This window comes from Apostichopus japonicus, chromosome 15 (genome assembly GCF_037975245.1).
Source record: "Apostichopus japonicus isolate 1M-3 chromosome 15, ASM3797524v1, whole genome shotgun sequence".
NCBI classification, from domain to species: domain Eukaryota; kingdom Metazoa; phylum Echinodermata; class Holothuroidea; order Aspidochirotida; family Stichopodidae; genus Apostichopus; species Apostichopus japonicus.
In genome coordinates, this window is record NC_092575.1 from 9,886,137 (window position 1) to 9,907,455 (window position 21,319).

Genomic DNA, 21,319 nt, shown 5'->3' on the forward strand with positions numbered 1-21,319 from the left:
GTATTAGTAATTACAAACTTTGTGATCCCCGTTATAGTCATATCCGACTGCAATCCACTGTCCCCCCCCCCCCTCACTATTTTGCAAGGTCGATAAAAGTGACTTCATAGGTTTCCCTTTCTGGAAACCAAACATTCTGAAAATTTCATAGAGGAATGGCTCTAATCCCCTTATGTTTTTGTCAGATTTTAAGTTAGACACTCACCTAAAGATCTGCCCACATTTCAGTCTGCTTAATTGCTAAGTAGTATCAAAACTACCTTTGCCAATTCAACTTAGCATCTAAGTTACAGGATGTCATGGTCATATTTAGAAACAAATGAACAATTCAGTCATAGTTAATGCTCTCTGTGGCAAGGATTGCTTTCAAAATGGTTAATCGATCATAGATTGATTCAGTTGACAAATAATTAATCAAATTCAATACAGAGAGAATACCTTGATTTATCGTGTGAATCTGGTTATCATACGCAGTGTCAGCATAGTGTATAGCTAGCTATGTTGCTATAGAGATTGTGAGCATGTTACCGGTCATCAGTAGTGCTCCCAAATAGGTTAGAATATCACATAATGGTCAACTGGACTCAAACCAAACAAGGAATATTTTACTGTCACTCTAAAAGTAGTATGTCCACACACTGACAAATTGAATTAGCTATTTTAATAGTCCTGAATGTCTGGGATTAATTTGTAGGATGATCAAGTACCTTTCTATTTAATGTAGGAGTTTTTAGGGCACTAAAATCAGGGGCCAATATGGATGACCCTATAAAGACTTTCTCTTGGTTGCATATTCATGGTGTTGAGGTTATAACTTGATTTAATTTATAGTTTGACAGGAGGCTAACTTTCCTATTTGTAGGAAAGCATCTAATGAGGGATTTACTGTAACTATTTGATAGTTTATGACAATCAGACTAGTTTGTTTTGATCGTTTTCTGCTATGTGTAGGACATAACCCTGTAGCTTGATTCTTAAATTGTTGGAAAGATTTTTACTTGAGCTCAGAAGAACAAATACCACTGATATGTAGAAGACCTAATGGCAACTTAGCCACAGAGTTTAATAGCATAACTCTTAGCATAACTACATATTCACCAAAGGGCTGTTTTGTGTGAAAGTTGCGTACTCTTGTTTCAGTGTTTGTTTTCCCAACAGCTGTAGTTATTTTCAGACAATTGCTGTACTTTCATCATTTTCAATAGATTTAAACTGTTTTTAGGCAACTAGCATCCATAATGTGGTTAGCTTTTTAACCAAATCTCAATCAAATTGCCAATATTGTCCCAATTTTGGAAGAAGTTTGTTTTCAATCATTAGCAGATCATAAGTATCTTACTGCCAGCCTCAAAATAATTATATTCCTTCACAGAGTTACTCGTTGTTTCATGTTAAACTTTCCTATTTCAGAACATCCAAAGGAAAATAACTTTGTGAGCCTTAACTAAAGTTTGCATACTATTATTTGAGGCAGTACTGATAACTTTTAATAATCAAACCTGCATCTTAGCATTACTGTATAGGCTTTAGCTTGCTCATGTTACATGAACCTTCTGCTGCGATCTCATATATGGAAAAGAGCTCTGAAATGCACCATACAGGGTAGCGATATGTACTTCTTAGCAAATAGTGTGAATCAGTATTGTTCCCAAGTATGCATGAAACACCTTCATGCAATCAGTGTAAAACTCATCCCATCTTTAACTGATTACTAATTATGGAAGTGAGTTAATTGTCTGTAAGTGGTCATAACCTGCCGACAGCCAAAAGCAATCGTCACCTCTCCTCATTCGTCCCACAGTGCATCAGAATCCATAATCAAAATTACAATCGCTAGTGTTCTTGCCCTCTGGTTACACCTTCACTGTTTTTGTCATACTTAGTCTTGCCATTGTTGGACTTTGTAATTTTATTGTCTTATTGTTTTATGTGAGTCATTTTCCATGTGCTGTATTTTAATGTTATATCCATCTTATTCTGTACAACGAGCATTTAATTACCCGAAATGGGTTTAATAAAGTGAATCTTATCTTATCTTATCTTATCTTATCTTAACCAAAGGAGAGAGTTGAATATCTTATTCCACTTTCATAGGTCAAACCTCATAGCTTGCTTTTCAACTAGCAGTGTGGAATACATTTCTCTATAATTAGATAATCACTACATTGTCTGCAACCTTGAAGTTTGTCCGGTTCCTGGGATTAATTCCTTAGATTAGAACTTGATACCTTCAGTTTGGGTCACTTGGAGAACTACATGAAGTCAGTATTACAGTGAGATAGATATTTTCAACAAGTTAGTCGATGAAAATGAATGAATGCATAGACTAATTAATTTGAACGATAGCTATACAGCTATCCATTCATGTGATAACACAACTGTAATGTATTGTTACATGGGGCAGCAGAGAAGGGACGGGGAGGGGTACATGTAGGCATGCCCCCATCACCAAGTTTTTAATAACCTAAAATGTATACCTTCAATAACTTAGAACTGTTCCTTTTAGATAATAATAATAAGAAAAAGTATTTAACCTCTATTAAGGAAGGAAAAAGTGCCACTGATTTATTTAATAGAGAAATTCAGACAAATGTTACTTAAAAGAAGGACAAAATATTAATTTAAAGGTGTTGTTGGAGAATATTCAACTACTTGAATTTTATGGTGCAGATTACACAGAGCATCCGTTCTACCTGGGCATTTGTGAGGTTAGCGTGTGGTTCACCTCAAATCAAAGGGCACAAAAGGCCTGCAGTCCCCTTTGAAGTTTGTGCCACATACATCTCTTCGTTCCATCCTCCAACCCTCCCTTCCTTCCTCTCGGATTAATCCTTAATTCTTCCACCACCTCAGATTGTTTCATACATGTTGAATCTTACTAATATAAGTATCTCAAGCAAGAATGCAATCAACTGTTCATTAGGCTCTTGGGCGAATCACTTACAATTAACATTCACCAGTTCATTTTTAGAAGTGAGGAGGCCTGGCCATAGATATACCATTGCCTGGAATATATTGCACAAATTTTATGTCAAGTTAGCCTACTTTAGGGGGAAATAGTTGTCTGCAGCCCATATATAGTTTTCAACTGCTGGCTTCTTTCTGTATATATCTACTGTATCAATAATATGCATTCATTGCTCAACTTCATGTTGCTTATTGTGTATTTACAAGCATCTACAGACAGCATTAATTAGTGTATATACATAGAAGTATCATAGCTATATCAACTGTATGACTTGTTATTTTGCTGCTAATTGCGTATTCCTCTGTGATTATTCTGGCTTAATTACCATATATGCGAAGTAGTGTGGGTGTTTTCAAAAGGCCAAATATGAACAAAATGTATGCTATATCTATAACCGACAACTTTAAATGTCAAAAAATTGTTCCCACCATCTTTCACGAAAGCACTAATACAAGATGCTTTCAACCCAAGGCATCAATATTTCCATTTAATTTTTCAAGGTTATAGGAATTGGATGTAACTGTCTTAAGATACTTGCATGAAACATGGTAATAGCTCCATGCATGAAAGCAGTGGGAGGAAGACAGACAGATAGATTACAAGAAGCCAGACAGACTGTTTTTCTCACTAATTCTCAATTTAATCACCTTTGTGACTACAAGCTATGGAGAAAAAAGGGGGTGATATTACGATCTTCCCAGAGTCCCCTGTTTTTGGCCAAAAACGAGGATTGATTTACCTTTGGGCCTTGTTCACAATTAAGAACGCAAGGGCGATTATTGGTGTTAAGTCCGCGAGGAGGATCAACTAGTTAAGAACAATACGCATTCACATTTAAGAACAAGTGAGATTGGTATATTAAGTCCGCTTGCAAGATTGAGATTCTGCGTAGGCGTGAAAAGGTCATATCAGCTGTTTACACTTTCCCTGTGCTTTGCAGTGCCATTACACGTTAACCCAGATTAGAATTTCTTCCAAACCTCTCAAATGGATGAGCGAACGATCTTGCTAGTCAGTGTTTTACTGCATGGTGTCTAATTTGAATCTATAATCCAACATCGAAGGAACTTTATGTTAGGTCCGAAGACGTAGTAGGTCTATGCATAGGCTAATGTCATTTCATTATAGGCTTGGCCAGACGCAATGATTTTAGCCTTTTACTAACCGTTAAGTAGCAACCGAAACCCAAAATCATCCATTTTCAAATGACCATAAAATTACCGATTTTGGCCTCTTAAAACATCTGTGAGTATATGGCGTAAAATGAATTGTAGTTTATTTGATTTAAGTGGACTGTCATTTAGTTTGTTTTTCATCTACAACCTTCACGGTGGCTTTTCAGCAGTATTGGTCAAAAATGCCCGCCCAATTGCAACTGGATAGAGCGTATATAACTTAACGAGTAATCTTAGGTTACCATCGTGACCACTCACATTACATTTATTAAGACCGCAAGACGGATTGAAGAAACCCTGAAAGAAGTATTATTCTTAAGACCACATGCAAACTTGAAGTTCACACTTAGGGTATTAGTTGCCCTTGCGGACTTGAAGTATGGGTGCGTTCTTAAGTGTGAATAAGTTTTTGGTAATGCTAGCCATACTAAACCTCGCCCTGTACAAAATCATGATTAAATGCTCAGTGTATTACTTCATCAGTGGTCAAGCCAAACTTGTCTTCACACGCAGGAAAGTCGTGTTGGCCATTAGAGCATTTGTGTTTACAATCATACAGGTGACTGGTCAATTAATTAGGTGCGCTCAAAGATGAATCCTAATGGCAGCATTTTGGTTAGTTTATACTATCAAGTAACAAATTATATACTGTATATATGCTGGAGTGAATTTGAGGACTTTTTCCTGTAGGCGGGGTTGACCTTCATGTAATGTTTCTGTCAGATTTTCCAAATCAACCACTACACAACATCTAACCTGATAAAACTAAAGGTTGAGACAAAATGAAGTCGAGAAGAAAGATCTGAAAATGTTTCTTTGTACGAAAGTCAAAGTACTTAGGCCCAAGATAGTATGTTGCAGCCCATGTGTTCTATGATAAATGATGTTTAGTAGCAGACTGTATGCAAACAGGGTAAATTACTATGTGTAACACATGGAGCATTGACCAATATTAAATCTGAGGAGAGTCACACAGACATTGTAACTCTAGATTATGCATTTCATTTACAAACATGCACCAAAACAGATGCCATCATGATGACTTCAGTCATCTCTTTAAACTTTGACCTTGTTGTAACCATTTAATTGTTGCTTTCTGGAAGTGGTACTTAGAGGACCTCATGGAACTATCTGTGTTGAGGTACTCAATTCCACTAATGAAAGAAATGATAATATAAGCGATCATGATAGACATCCGTTTGTACATGAATGTATTGGATTCCATAAGACGGTTTTAGCTTTCACCACATTGTTTGATTGGAGAGAGACAGGAATTTCCTTTTCTATTGATTCATATTATTCTGTGATATTATTTGATTTCTGCTGTACATTACTCACATGCACCTGTTATAGATAATGAATATAGTTTTTAGTGAACATTCACAAGATTTCCATTTTTAAAGCAAGGTTCTTTCAAATATCGTGTGAATAAGATATATTCAGCTGAAAATCAAAGAGATTCAATTGATGGACAGAATGCAATGTGTTTGTGTACTACTTTAACTAACTGTAATGTATATGTGATATTCACAGGACCTGTTTTACCTCACAGTTTGAAAAGATTCAATTTCAGAGTGTAGATCTACATTATAATGATGTATATTATGGATGATGTGTAATGTAATGGGAATATTCAGCCCGAAACCAACATAGGGAGGGGTGCTGTCATATAAGTCCTATCTAGATCTAAGAAACTTGACAACTAGCATATTTGAGCAACAAAACAGTGTCCACAGTTTGTTTGGCAATTTAACACATGTCTGTCGTCAACCAATCGCAAGCTTATTTTGCTATAATTTCCGCTACAGTATAGTCACGAATGAATAAGCTGGACTTACTCGTGTGATTACTCAGGGATAGGTCACTATATACAATTTAGTTTGAAATTATTGAAGACAAGAACTTTTGAAACATATTTTCAAAACTAGCACATAGATTGAGATATGTGACAGTGCTGTACACATTTTTTGGACAATTGTAAATGGTATGAATCATGTGCTGGACACTGAGCTATATATAGTTGCTCTGTTAAAGACCAATATGACAGTGAATACACTGTGGATCCCTGAGCTGTATGGTTCTGTTAAAGGCCAATATGACAGTGGCCTCTGTGGACATACTGAAGATCACACCTGTATATAGAGAAATGGCTCTGTTAAAGACCAATATGACAGTGGCCTCTGTGGACAAAATGTGGATCCCTGAGCTGAATATAGAGATATGGCTCTGTTAAAGGCCAGTATGACAGTGGCCTCTGTGAGATCCCCTTTAAACTGTTATTTGGTTTGTTATTTTTGTTATCGTTTACATTATTCTATTCAGTCGCCTGGAGATATGTGTACATTGAATGGGAAGAACTTATTGAACACAATGAAAAGCAGTATATGCAATGAAAAGATATGAATCCTAGAGCATTCTAGTTCTTCAGATTTGTTTCAGAGAACATTCGCAGATTTTTGATTCAGCTAGAGAACATTCACACTATACAGACTTGATATGAAGATCATCATACAATATACAGATTTATTAAGGAGTGCATTCACACTATACAGACTTGATTCAGAGAGGGTTCACACTATACAGACTTGATTCAGATAGCATTCAGGCTATACAACTTTGATTCAGAGAGCGTTCACACTATACAGACTTGCTTCAGATAGCATTCAGGCTTTACCGTACATCTTTGATTCAGAGAGCGTTCACACTATATAGACTTGATTCAGAGAGCATTAATTAACACTATACAGACTTACTTCAGATAGCATTCAGGCTTTACCGTACATCTTTGATTCAGAGAGCGTTCACACTATGCAGACTTGATTCAGATAGCATTCAGGCTATACAACTTTGATTCAGAGAGGGTTCACACTATACAGACTTGATTCAGATAGCATTCAGGCTTTACCGTACATCTTTGATTCAGAGAGCGTTCACACTATATAGACTTGATTCAGATAGCATTCAGGCTATACATCTTTGATTCAGAGAGCATTAACACTATACATTCTTGTTTTGGAGAGTTCAGGCTATAATTAATTTGATTCAGAGCTTTGTGTTCAACCCACGTCTCTGCATGCCCACATTCAAATACCTTAATTCACTCCATAATTCACTATAATCTCCCTTAGAGGAATTAATTTGCCCCCTCCATTCCCACGTTACAACGTCAATGCCTCTGTGTCTATGTCAAAACAATTCTTCATGAATAGGCTTTTGCGAAAAAAAGGTTGTCGTCTGAAATGTCACAATTAAAAGGAGGTCTACACTCGATATCTTCATTTTAATGGATATAAATATTACTGGAAAGCAGTTGGTTGCCTACACCTGCACATTAATAATTAAGGTTGGTATCTCAATTGGTTTGCAGTTTTCATGTTATTCAACTATTAAGTTATGACTGTCAATAAATAATTTATCAACACAGTTTATCTCTGGATATGAATTTTTGTATGTTTTTCTTCCTTCTGTTTTTGGTTGCGGCTGCTGTAACAGAGTAACAGGATCATGTGATTCAAATGAAAGTGACCTTCAACCTCGGCAATTGCAGGAATATCTATCCCAGGAAGAGGAACTCGGTCAACTGCCAGCAAGGGAAAGTGAATTCTCTCAGAAGATTCAATACCTGGTAAAGATATAAACTCAAGAATGCCATATGTCATCAGAAATGAAGGTTGAAAACCTTGAAACTTGAAGCTTGTATGCATAGTTTTATATTGTGGTACAAAGAGGAAACAAATGTTAAGAAAATCACCTTGTGGGTGAAGTCAGTATAAAGTATTATTCAAAATATTTCCAGAGATAATTGTATTCTGGCAGGAACAGCCTGAGAAAAATTGATGGCGAGGAACAGTCGGTTCTCTTACCATTAAGCCATCTCTTAGATGCTCAGGCGACCAATGTCGCAGCCATTGTTCACAGTCCCATAAGTTACGTATAGTCATATAATTCACATAAAGTATACACATAGTAATGAAACAAGTCAAAGTGTGTGTGAAACTGCATAGAGTACATCGATACGGCCTTTGCCAGCTTGATAGAGAGTGTTTTGATCTTATATATTATCACATATTTCAGTTTAGTCAAATGATTTACATCACGTGACACAGCTCCTTTGTCGCAACTTTTATTATTTCATTTAGTCTATTTGACAATGTATTAAAACATTTCCAAAGAATATGTAAACTAATGCTTTATAAAATGAAATAGACACTTTAGAAATCATTTAATGATAAGAGTAATGTAAACTAAAAGGTCTCATGAAGCTGAGGGTTAGTTACACAAAGGACATCGATATCTTCCAATATGCTTCCTTTAAATCAATGTCTCTACCTTTAATACTCAATGAAAAATGGGAATTGCAAACTGGGCTTTGTAAATATGAGTTTTCATCATTACCGTCAGTAGAGGCACAATAAAAAAGTCAGCCATAAATATGTTTTGATATAAAAGAAGACAGTCTTTAATTTAATTTATTATATTAGATATATGACATACTGTATATACAAAGTACACTCAACTCAATGACTGAGCACTTAAACGGCCTTTTAGAAAACCACAAAGGGGAGTAAAAGGTAGGAAAGTGTTTTGCTTCAGGCTTTAAGAACCAAGTCTTCTTTTATAATTTCCTACAGTAAGATATGATATTGAATGAGTTAGTAAGATATGATATTGCATAAGTTAGATGATTTCTAGATTTAACTGAAGGAGACTGAGGAAGTCAATTCAATTTATAAAGTGGAAATATTATAAAATCCAAATGGAAAGTGTAATGAATGCAAAGCTCCACTGGTTTGCTGCAGATATATTCACTTTTGTGATTATGCAATAACTTATGTGGTAATGGCATAGGTGTAGGAGGCGGGGGGCTGCAGCCCCTCTAACCAAAAGTTTTTGTGAAAATTTGGGCAATATGCTGAGAATTTTTCGGGCACCTGCTGAAAGAAGAAACATTTGCGGTGTGTTTTTCAATTTTTTGGGTAAAAATTCGGGCTTTATGCTGAGAATTTTCGGACACCTACTGAGAGAAGCATAATTTGCAATGTTTTTTTCAATGGTTAAACTGATATTAGTATTATCGTTTATTATTGTAATGACTTCCCCAATAATTTGAAACCACTATGGAAGGGTAATAACACGGAAAATATCACCACAACTTTTACATCTTAATGTGCTTACCATATTGGCATTCATCGGCTAGTGGCATGTGATGTAATAACCAATGAATGCGTATATGATTTGCACATTAGCACGATGAATGCGCGCGCAGCGTGCGAAAAATTTTGGTTATACTTTTCGGGCAAGTCGTTACAGCCCCCCCAAATCAAATTAGGCTCCTACGCCTATGGGTAATGGTGCATAAATATGAACCTGTTTGATCAAATTTATAGCAAATTACATAATAATATGATGATTCATATTAAAACTCTCCTTTGCTCTTTTCAGTGAAAAAGCACTTCTCCATTTTGAATATAAAACTGATTAGCATGGGTGTTTGTAATAAACTGTGAGGAAAGGTTGTGCCCTAATTATTTTGAATAGCATTGAGGAGGGTATAATTGAGATCTTATAGAGAGTGTACAGGCTGTTTATATATGTACATACATAATTGAATAGTAGAGCACACGGATGTGGCCTCTGCTGGTTGTCTAAACCTCCTCCGCTCTGATGATATTTACAGATAAGCGCAGAGGAAGATTTACGAGAACAAGTCCAGGAGCTGGAGACATCCATGGGCAGTATTCAAGAAAAGAAGAAGGTCAGAAAAACATTGACAGCTCATTTCACTGAGATCATTGTTTATTGGTTTCGATGATAATCATAACCTTTGCATTCATGATGGCGTATGTATGTGTGTATGTGTGTGGGAGTATGTGTGTGTGTGAGTGCGTTTGTGACGCCCACCTTGTAAACATGATATTCCAAGAAGAGAAGGTCAAACCAATTTCATATTTGGTGTGTAGAAGTACCACATTGAGTACAAGGAGCCTATTGTTTGTGGTCGAGGTCAAAGGTCATTTGGGGTCACCAGGGGTCAAATTGTGAAAACTTTGTAAACACGATATCTCAAGATGGGAAGCTTGGGCTGACTTCATATTTAGTGTGTAGGAGTACCACATTGAGTACAAAAAGTCTATTGTTTTTGGTGGAGGTCAAAGGTCATTTTTTTCAAATTGTGAAAACCTTGTAAACATGTACACCCTCACTATCCATTAGATCAGATTCATGAAGCAAACTGCTCATGTTACATCATCGAAACCACAATGCATTTTACATTCTGGTTCTTCATTTGATTATTTTATAGAGGTTTTACGCAAGTTTGGTTACATAATCAAATGAATTCTCCATATTACACAAAGTTCTGTGTAGTTTGCTCACTCATTAGCATCCCTTTGGTGCAAAAATCAAGGCAGATATTACCCAGTTTATTAATTGGAGCCAAACTTAAACTTTTATCCTCGGTAGCAGGTGGGTCAACAGATGATTATTTAGTGCTAAATTTTGTGAAGCAGGGTTTGAAGGCTTTAAAGTTTTTCTCATGTGAAAATGCTATTGTTTCTGTGTAAAATACATTGCTATACATCTTTGCAAATTTGTTCATTATGCATAGCATTTTGCTTTTGCAGCGATACTGGGTAAATTATTACTTGAAGGTTTGGTAGCACTGATGAAAAGTGGTGAAATAGAAAGGGAGGGAACTAGGATGCAATGTTAGGAACAGTATTCTTTAAAAATATTACACACACACACATATAATATATATATATATATATATATATATATGTATGTATATATATTTTAGATCCTCCTGCAAGCAGAAACTCTCAAAGAAGCCTCATTGGCTCATCAAAGCCACAAGCTGACCGAAGTCAGTCTCTTAGATTCGTATTTAACGTCCATGATTATGATTTGTCAATTTTCAATAACTCTGTAACTGGACGACATACATTAATCTTAGAGTGACTCGAACCAGGGACCTTATGATTGGAAGGTACAGGCATTAACATTGAGCTAACACTTTGTAAACACACTGTATATATGTATATATAGAAAACAATATCATGAAGTGCTGAATAAAACAACAGCATTGGTTATTTAAAGTAGTATCAAAACAATAATAAATGGTCATCATAACAAAAGGAACTAGCACTAATCTTCTATATTTTTTAGAGTATTTGTGATTGACCAGTATGCGTTAATACAATTCACAGTTTTGTCATTTTAACGTTTCTCTGTGGTTTTCATATGTACTTTTAAGATTGCCATCAGATGAAGTCTGGTTATCTATTGTTTCTTATGTTCGTGTGGCCTTGAATTATATGACAAAATGCCCAAAGGCGCTATCTTATCATTCCTCTCGATTTAGTTATGCTGAAGCTAGCCTCAGATGATTGCTTACTTTCTGTGATTTCAGGTGATGCAAAAATTGCAGGTGTTACATAGCAGGTACTTGAATTGATAGCCTTAAAGAGCAACAGTATCGATTGAATTGAAGGTGATTTTGAAAGTAGCTACAAGTCTCTCGGATTATTTACCCACAAAATCCATCTGATATCATCCTCATGTATTGAAGTAGTGTATGTGAGAGTGAAGCACCCATAACAGTGTTATAGCTGCCAGATGTGTGTCACTCTGGCTTTGTTCCTTTATGATTAAATGTAGGGCAATTCTGTTAACATTTCTTACATTTAGAGAAGATATCTCAATAAATACAACTGTACTTGGTGTTGATTTGAAAACTTACAGTATTTTACATATTTGCTACTATCTGCTTAACTTAGTTCTGTTTAACTGATATATGATATGTATGGCCTACTAAGGACTGGTTTTCTTTTGCTGTCTTCATGAATTTCCCTCCCGCACTTTTGTCACTTGTGAAAAGAAATTTAGCAAATATTACTTCAGTCGGAGTGTTGACATTTAAAACATTTAGAATTAGATATGCAATGTATTCTTTCCTGGTTTATAGAGGGCAAATAATTGCTGCATAGGAATTGGTGATTTTCTTCCTTCAAGTTGTTCATGAGATCGAGTCAGAGTGGTCATAAATTGAAGGATTATCTCTCTCAGGGAAATAAATGACTGAATTTGAAAGGTAAAATTGGAACATCTTTGGTTTTGGGGTTTTTTTAATGGGGGGGGGGGGGGCGGAGGGATGGAGGTTACGAGAGATGGAGGCTAATCTAATTTGTTTCAAGAAGTATTCTCAGATTTCATAACTTTAATAATTTCAGATTGCTCTGGATGATCTCAAGTCACTACAAGAAACAGTCCAAAGAAGTCGTTCTGAGATTCAAAGAGCTGAGACCATTGCTAGAGAGAGTGTTGGGAAAGCAGAAGACATAAGGTAAAACAAACTTTTGCATGGGAAATCTGAAAATGATTTTGGACTTTTGAGTGGTTGAATGTAGTACCCTAGACCTTCTAAATACAGCTGAACTTAATTATGATAATTAAGTTCAAAGTGATGTTCCATATAAATATAAACAAACCTTATTCAGTCAATATCATTGCAAGAGAAAAAATGGACACCTGATAAACTATATATATATATATATATATATATATATATATATTTTTGGCCTCTTTTATAAATTTGCTCTTACAAACTCTAAATTCAATGCATCACATTACGGTGTAGTAGTATGGATCAGATGGTTATAACTGATTTATTTATAGCAATTTCAAAATAGTTGATAACTGTAAATAAAGATATTGTGTATTGAAGTTAGCAGATCAATATGCTTATACCGAGCTAAGTGTAAGTGGTATTGGTAGATCTTGCAGTATTTCATTGTTTCCCACATCAATTATCCTCATCTGTATCAGTGATGCCTCCCCATCAACAACAGTAGATGTATCATATTGATGTGTCCCCCCTATACTCCTAGCATTATTCTGTTGCGAAGATTTGAAACGCTTTCATCTACGCTTCTCTTGTGGTGATTGATGACCGGTTTATACACGACAAATAGTGCGAAGAAGTTATTGCTGTATTGTGTAAATACTTCATTATGATGCATGACAAATTTGATCTGAAAACTTGTAACAGTCTGTTTCTTCTACTTTTCCCCATCCTCTTTGTTATTTTGAAAGAAATAAACCGGTTACTTGTATATACTTAGGTATTAAAGATATGCTGTAAGTTCATTGTATCCCATCGGGCATTGTGTGTAGTTTATTGATAATTTATGATATTTGTGTTGGTTGACATAGGGTTAGGAACTTTATGATTTTGATTCAACATTATAATTATGAGATTCTTTGTCTTACATAAAAATGACATGTGAGTGGCATTTTGCATTGATGTAATTGGTAAATTTAATAGTTTATATTCACTAGCTATAACACATTCACAGTTACACCATCTATAACAGCATTTTATCCACATAGCCTTGTTGTGTACAGGAGACTTGTAAGCAGCCCTTGTTGAGCAGTAGCATCAATTTACACAAGTTGAGTTATTTACCGTTATCTCTGTTTTACTGAATAATAATTTGGGCAACAGTTACATTTAGTGGCTGCGCAAAGTATCAGACCCTGAAAGCACTCACAAACACAGCAGAGGAAGTTGTCCAATCTCCAGGGGTCTGATCCATGTTTTCGTTAAAATTGGAACTGGCCAAATGCAGGGTTTAATAACAAATGCTCCTTCCCAATTGCATACAAGTGTTTGCGTTGCTTGTAACTTTACCCGTTTACCTTTTATGGTCAATTTAACAACAAACTGCCCATCCACTGGCTGCCTGGAATTATGCTCTACTTGTTATCACTTCTGAGACAGTTGTGTTCCTTAACTCTACTAGTAGAGTGTTAAGTGCTAATTGGTACAGTGTGACATATCTACTCAGGTGAAGAGAAGTCTTGAGTGAGTTAAATACATGGAAAGTTTAAAGGGAAACCCCTGAATATTTCTAAAGTTTGTTGAAAAAATTACTCGTAAAAATACTGATAAACTGAGAGTAATAAGAGAGAAAATGGGAAGCAGTCTAACTGAAAATATCTTGTATCTTTACGAGGTCAAATGTTGAATTTTCTTCCTATATTTGAGCTGTCGTGTGCTTCCATTACTGGCCACATAACAAGGTGTTTGGCTCGCTTCATTCTTTAAGTTAATTTAACTTAAGTCTTCTATCTGTGAATCAATCTTTTAAGAGAAGTGAAGGGTTTTACAACGCCACTGATCGCCACTGATTTGTGTATTTATTGGATATATCAACCGTATATCATGGAGCAACCAAGTAAACCCAGTTTAGATTGTTTATTTAATTTAGTTATTATTTTGTTTAGTTTACTTAAACCCAGTCTAGTTTGTTCCTCCTTCAGTTTAATACTTTTAAACAATGTAAATTGTTTGACCTTAAATGTCTAACAACCTAACGGCCTAAATGTGATATTCTGTATGAAACACAGAGACAAATGTGAGACGAGAATCATACAATTAGTTAATGAGAGTGGGCTATCTGCAATAATATGCCTACCCTATAGCTGCTAATCATTGGTAGGGATACAGCTAGGTTGCCAGCTACAGTGGGCTATCTGCAATAATATGCTTACCCTATAGCTGCTTATCAATTGGAAGGGATACAGCTAGATTGCCAGTTAATGACAGTTCTTTGAGGAGCACACTAAGAAACTGTATTAAATGCTCTTAAATATTACAAATATTGTAATGTTTGTGGACTTACAAGGACATGCCAGTGGCAGACACTTTAACACTTATACTTAAAAAAACAACACTCAGGGGTGTTTAGTTAAAACTCACATCCCAGTATGTTGTCCCTTAAAATGCATAGCTGGAGGCAAAAAAATGTTTCTTTTTCTTTGGCTTATACTAAAAGTATTTTAGTACACAAACAATACTGTGGTTCCCGTTTAGTCAAAAGAGACAGTAATTTAGAGAAATTTGATATCAAAGTTAGCAGATTCTCACTGACCAGAACCGTTATGCGTAAAAGCTCATGAATGTACAGGTCACCGTGTGACGTCAATGTGCGGAGTGTACCGCGAACGCGAAACAATAACAATGGACTTTCCACATACTTCTTTAAGAAAGTGAACTTTGAAGAAATGGTTGTTAGAATTTTTAACACATTTGTTAACTCATTTTGGGAAGCAATTCTTCAATTAAAAGTAAAATTATGGTTTAAAAAGAACTGCCTCAATGTCTGGTCAATATATACATGCCTGCATACATATCGTCCGTACGTGTTAGTGTGCATCACTAACTTAGCTCTGCGTTACAAACAACTAAGTAGCGCAGGGCTTATTGTGTACCAGTGTACAACCTCTCTTTTGAAACATGATCATTTTTTTCCTGCACCTGTCAGGTAAATCATGGCTGAAGATAAACAATTGAGTATGCACATTAGGATAACAAGGCATTAGTTACTAATGAGTTTAGGCAATTAGGCATATATCAAAACATTAGGGAGACTACCTATAGAGGGCCTCTGCGTAGGCTTCACAGCGGAAAATCCTTAACAAAATTAATCCAAAGCCTGCAATGCTTTTTGTCGGTTTGGTGACTGAGGAACGTAAAGAAACTTAAAATTTTGGTTTTCTGCAGTATTTTTGCAACCTCCTACTACACATTACAACAGTATATAACAGAGTGTCGTATCGGCGTAGTTTTAGTGAACAGTTTTCCTCAAACGACTCCGCACAAGTACGTCACAGGGTGACCTGCAGTCATGTGAGCGCTTAGGAATTTTTCCAAAAAGAGCAAATTCCTTGTCCAAAAGTGCTAGATTTGATCTACTTTTACTGAGTCCATAAGAAAGTCATACAATGTGCCGTACAGCAATGGAAAGGTACAAGTGTAACTTAGATTCAATGTTACATACATTTGAACGGATTAGAGTATTTTGAAAAACCATCAGCTATGCATTAACTCAAGATATGGTTGAGTGAATGTAATCTATATTGACTGTTTAAACCATGCATCTCTCACTCAAGGAAGTGAATCTCAGTAGGTGGTGTGTGATATCATCATTGTAGTGGTTCTTCAAAAGCTTTACTTCCTGTTATAATATTCTTGATTCTTGAGTCTTATTGATTTATCCTTGGAATGTGATATATTTGGAATGTTTTTTTGTAGAAACATTAATTTCCTCTGAGGATAAATGATTTTCTAGTATAAAGAAGTACATAAACATTTTCAGATCTATTGCCATGGTGATATTAGTCACTCTGCTGTTGCCTGTTGAATTCTCACACTGGCAACATCTGCAAAAATCCATGTCTTTGACTCAGATAATGCTAGGAGGGTGTGGTTTTGACCTAGAGATAAATAGAAACATTTCCAGCAATGTTGTTAAACAATCTACTTCTGCAGTCTGCATGCACAGTTTTGTCATTATTTTTAGTCTCCTTAAACTTCATATTATCCTCTCTCTAGTTTTTGTCCAGTAGCCTGAGGATGTTGTTTTGTTCCTCACTGTCAATTTTGAGAATTGATATGATTTTGCTTGTCTCAGTTGTATTAGGTGAATCAAATCCTCTCTACCCAGTAAAATTATATGGCTGTATTTTGTAATAGAGATGAACAAGGACTTTTAGTTGAGGGAAGAGGCAGGGCTGGGGTTTGGGATGATCTAGAGGTTCCTTCCTTTCATCATCTGCTCTACTACAGAGAAATATGTCACCTGTACTATCAACCTTGGTTTATAACCTGAATTTTGGCTGTGCCTCTCTCTCTCTCTGACTTCCAGCAAACTTGACCATGGTATCATGTATGAGTCCTAAATGATCATTAAGAGCTTATACATCCAAGTGTAATATTTTAAATTTTACTGATAGAAACTTCGCTCCTGGCAGATTTTACCTCTTTTCCCTGTTTTCTATAGGTCAGAGCTTGTTGTGTTGGAGTATCAGAGAGATCAAGCCCGTAGGGAGCTGGGCGATATTGAACAGAAGGTACTCTTTAGCAGGTCACTACAGACTGGGCCTCCTCATCATCGGATGATCAGGTCTATGGATAACATCCACCTGGTAACATCTCCAAACACTCGACCTCAAACACAAGTAAGTTTTGCTCTGATTATCATATCTTTCATATAGTCAAATCATGTCATCTATAATTTTGTGAATCTACCCTTTCAAAATTAATTTGGGTTGAAGCATGACACTTCTTGCTTGGTATGCCTTGTGTGTTAGTAGATGATATGACCAGGATATAGTGTTTTTGGATAGAAAGCAGTTTGTCATAATTGGGTGTACCATGAAGAGTATATAACTATAAGGCACTCATGTTGCATCAATCGTAATGAAAAATTCACTTGCATTTGTAAGTAAACCAATCTAACCAACAATAGAAAAGCAACTGGTAAATATTTCAAAAGTAGAAAGATCGTTTGGCTAAAAAATTGGATTCAAATATGTGAACGCAGGACAACAGTGGCCTCTGACTGCCCACCCCCCTCCCCCTCCCTGAAGTTTAAAGACTAACTAAGGGCTGGATGCCTTAGCTGAGTACAGATTTTGTCATCCCAAACAGTTTAATTTTATAAGGTGATGTTAGTAGTTCATGGTGAAACCATGAAATTATGTTTATGTCTTTGGGATGCCAATTATGACACTCCAAAACTTTATAAGTTGTCACTTAATTGAGTATGCAACATGGGTTAGCTAAAAACGTGTCATGTCAGGTGGTAAAACACATGACAAACTAGGAAATGTCCTGTACATGGCAGTATTGAACACTACTAAAATGTTCCAGGTTATAATTTATAGGTATTATAAATCGTCTATAAAAAAAGACAAAAAAAAACAACACAAACATGTAACCAATTTTCATGCTCAGTTTGGAAAGAATGAATGTAAATATGTTTCATTATTTCTCTGGTTGCATGTGACATCATAAGAGCAGGTTGACATGATCCATTTATGCCTTTCATGTTTCTTTAGTAACATGGAATTATGTTCACCTCCATGAAAGAGGGAACATAAATTTTTGTTAAAATTACAATTTTTGCATGATGCCTTTAATAATTCATATAAGATGGTTAGTTGCTTTTACTAACTGTCTACGGTCAGCAAGCATATCCAAGTGTGTCCGAATCTGACAACATATCAACAAGGAGACAACAGAAGAAATCATAGCAATTCAGGGACATTTGCCCTAAAAATAGCACACAGTCTCCAGTTATGTTTACTTTGTTTTGAGCAGTAAGACGCTTTCAGGCAAAAGTCTCTGACAATTACTTTCCATTTTAAGGAACAACATTTTAAAGATTTTGAGTTAGATATGTCATCTAGCTGTGCAGAGTATTTTTGCATTCTGCAAATGTACTCACATTGCCTCTGGACGTTCCTTTGAAATGACAGCAATATCTGTGTCCACAATTTATTAAGAAATCGGCATTAAGGAATATGTGGTTTGCTTGTACATTAGATTGAACAGCTCTGTAAGGAATCTGTTTTGATATTGTCTTGGTAAGGCAATCATTTTATAAATAATCACATTTCTTTGCAAATTTCAAGGTCGTCTCCGATGTAAGAGAGGCTGCTCAATTTAACTCAGTACCTCATGATTTGGTTGTCGGTCAGCAAGCATACCGTGATAGACAGACTTACAGCCCTGGAGAGAGGTTTACGGATCAGGACAACCAAACTGTTAACTACAGAGAAATGGATGATAAACTGAAAGATGTAAGATATTTGATAAAATTATGAATTACCTGTGCTAATGATACTTGAATAAAAATCATTTTCAATTATTCATACATTTGAGTATTTAAGTTGAAGGTTCTGTTTTTTCTTCTTCTTTCTTTCAAAGTGACCACATTGTTGAACCAGGTTTAAAAAAGGTTGAAATTGCTTCATTATGTTCTTAGAATGTGGACTTTGTAAACTTCTAAAGTCGACATAACACATTATCAACAACAAAGGACCAACAGAAACTTGACTAGGATTGGTTGAGAGAACAAAGAAATTTTGTGTCTGATTTAAAGCAGTGACTTCCAGTTTTGGAACACAAACCTCTCAAGACTTGCAGCTACTTAAATTTCTTGATATTAACTTTAGCATGAGCTGATTGCATCCCACATGTTTTTTTTTTAAATTTTATTATGCTGTGATAGGAAGTAGAATCTCTTTCCTTGAAGCAAACACTTTTCTTTACACTTGTAATGAATCCAGATTTACATATGTTTGTGGTCACCTTTGTTTTTTGTTTTTTTTATTTGTTTGTTTCTGATGTGTTGTTTGTTCTCAGTTCTTGTCCGACTCACTTTCAACCACTGATCATTCTAACCAATCTTCCATACTCACTCCTCCCATCTATCCTCTCCTTGGTGATGATGGGGATGACACAGGCGAAGACCTCCCTCTACTAATCCACTCTAATGATATTTATCATTTTGATGCTGTAGACCAGGATATGTTAAAACCCCATTACTGTCATAACCAGGTGAGATCTAATAACAGTAATCATGTGCACTCTGCCTTCCACCTACCTGCCCCCTACACCCACTTCACTCCCACCCTCCCCCCCTCAATTTTTTTTTTATAGAAACTGAATCATAGACTTTTCAAAGTGCAGTGAATATATAAATGAAATCTTACTTTGATGAAACATTGCTAAGCATGAATGGTACCAGAATGTGACTTGCTAGTTGTACCATTTTAAAAAGGAATGCACTAAAGTATTACTTCTCAACTTTTTCACTTAAAAATAAAATTATATTTCTACTTTTCTCCATGTTTGTTATGATCAGATCTCTCTTCAATCATCTCATTAATGTTGGTTTGTCAATAAAGAGATGATTGGATCTTGAAGCTGCTGCAACAACTCTCTTATTCTGAGATGTTGAATCCATTCAGCTTATTTCTGACTTTACGTTATAACATTAATACTGATCAGTTCCTATAGTACAGTCAGCCAATGTATGTATCTTGTACCTCACTGATGTATCAGTTTGATGTACAGGTGTATCTTGACATTTACAAATTCTGTTGGGTAATTATACAATTGTCAAAAATCTCTAACATCTGTATAACATATTGTAAAATATAGCTTAATAAGTAAGTTTAAACACTTTAGTTACTACATACATATCTTCAGCAAGTTTTCCAAAGTTGGCTCTAAAATAGAGTGGTAGAGCAAAGACCTTTGATCCTGTGTTGCTTGAATCCTATTTCTGCAATACTTAAATCCGTCTCTGTAAACTGTCTCTACAGTTACCATGTCACTGTCTTATTAAGTTGTATAATTAGTAAGTTGTGTCTATGTGTCTATTTGTCTGTCTCTCTGTACAGTTGTCTGTTTATCTGTACCTCCATATGTCTGCTTTTCCATCTGTTTGTATAGCTATCTACATACTTGTCTTACTACCTGTCTGTCTATCTACATGTCTGTCTTTCCATCTGTCTATATGGCTATATATCTATATGGGATTTATCGTATTTCTATGAATATTCCAATAAGGGGCACCAAAGTTGTATAAGCATAAAAGTTCAAAGGTATCATGAAGGTACTACGAATGGAATGATATCTGAATGATACAAGCCTGCGTATATTCTGAAGACTTGCTGCATCTCTCAGCAACCTTGGCATATTCACAACTCAAGTTAAGAAGGGTCATTCTTTGTAATGCCCTGCCTATCTTCACTTATTTGGTTGGGCCTTAAGAAAAGTGTCTAGATGACATTACACTATTATCTCAAATAAGTCACAGACTGTCGAATCAGGAGGAGAACAATCAAACATGTAAATATGGTCCTTAAATAGCTCTAGACTTGAAATGTCTTATAGGTGGATAATAAATTCAATGTGACAAAGACCTTTATTTTATGCCATATCAACTTATCTCTCATGAATATGATAATTGGGTCAAATTGGTTCTTGTTTACATGTGATCATATTTTTACGTTTTAAGTCAAATGATATTCTAGTTTATGTTATTGCTGATAATTTGAAATCAAATTGGTCAAGTTCTACCAGGTTAGGGAGCCAAGCAGATCATTTGAGATAAGTTCTTAAATTTGTTTCGTTTCAGAAAGCAATGTTATAGTCGACATTGATACAAACTATCCAAGGTTTGATTGCCTTTTAGAAGACATAGCAGCCGACATCATTGTAACATACAATTGCAAATATTGTTGTCAAGTAACTATAGTAGACAATTATCATATTTCTTTCTTTAATTTTTTTCTTGCAGTAACTAAGTCGGGTAAA

At 35.6% G+C, this 21,319-nt stretch overlaps 1 protein-coding gene across 5 annotated transcripts in view; it reads left to right on the forward strand.

The window, feature by feature from the left end:
• The window catches only part of LOC139980821 (uncharacterized), a 113,955-nt gene that overhangs the window by 71,549 nt on the left and 21,087 nt on the right, over window positions 1-21,319 (forward strand). For 4 of the 5 annotated variants that reach the window (XM_071992765.1, XM_071992768.1, XM_071992766.1 and 1 more), the window contains 6 exons: window positions 7,636-7,768; window positions 9,821-9,898; window positions 12,375-12,487; window positions 16,989-17,166; window positions 18,625-18,792; window positions 19,358-19,552. In XM_071992765.1, the coding sequence (XP_071848866.1) occupies window positions 7,636-7,768; window positions 9,821-9,898; window positions 12,375-12,487; window positions 16,989-17,166; window positions 18,625-18,792; window positions 19,358-19,552 (865 nt within the window). The remainder of the gene's footprint in view (window positions 1-7,635; window positions 7,769-9,820; window positions 9,899-12,374; window positions 12,488-16,988; window positions 17,167-18,624; window positions 18,793-19,357; window positions 19,553-21,319) is intronic. The other variant, XM_071992767.1, reaches the window with a different exon arrangement.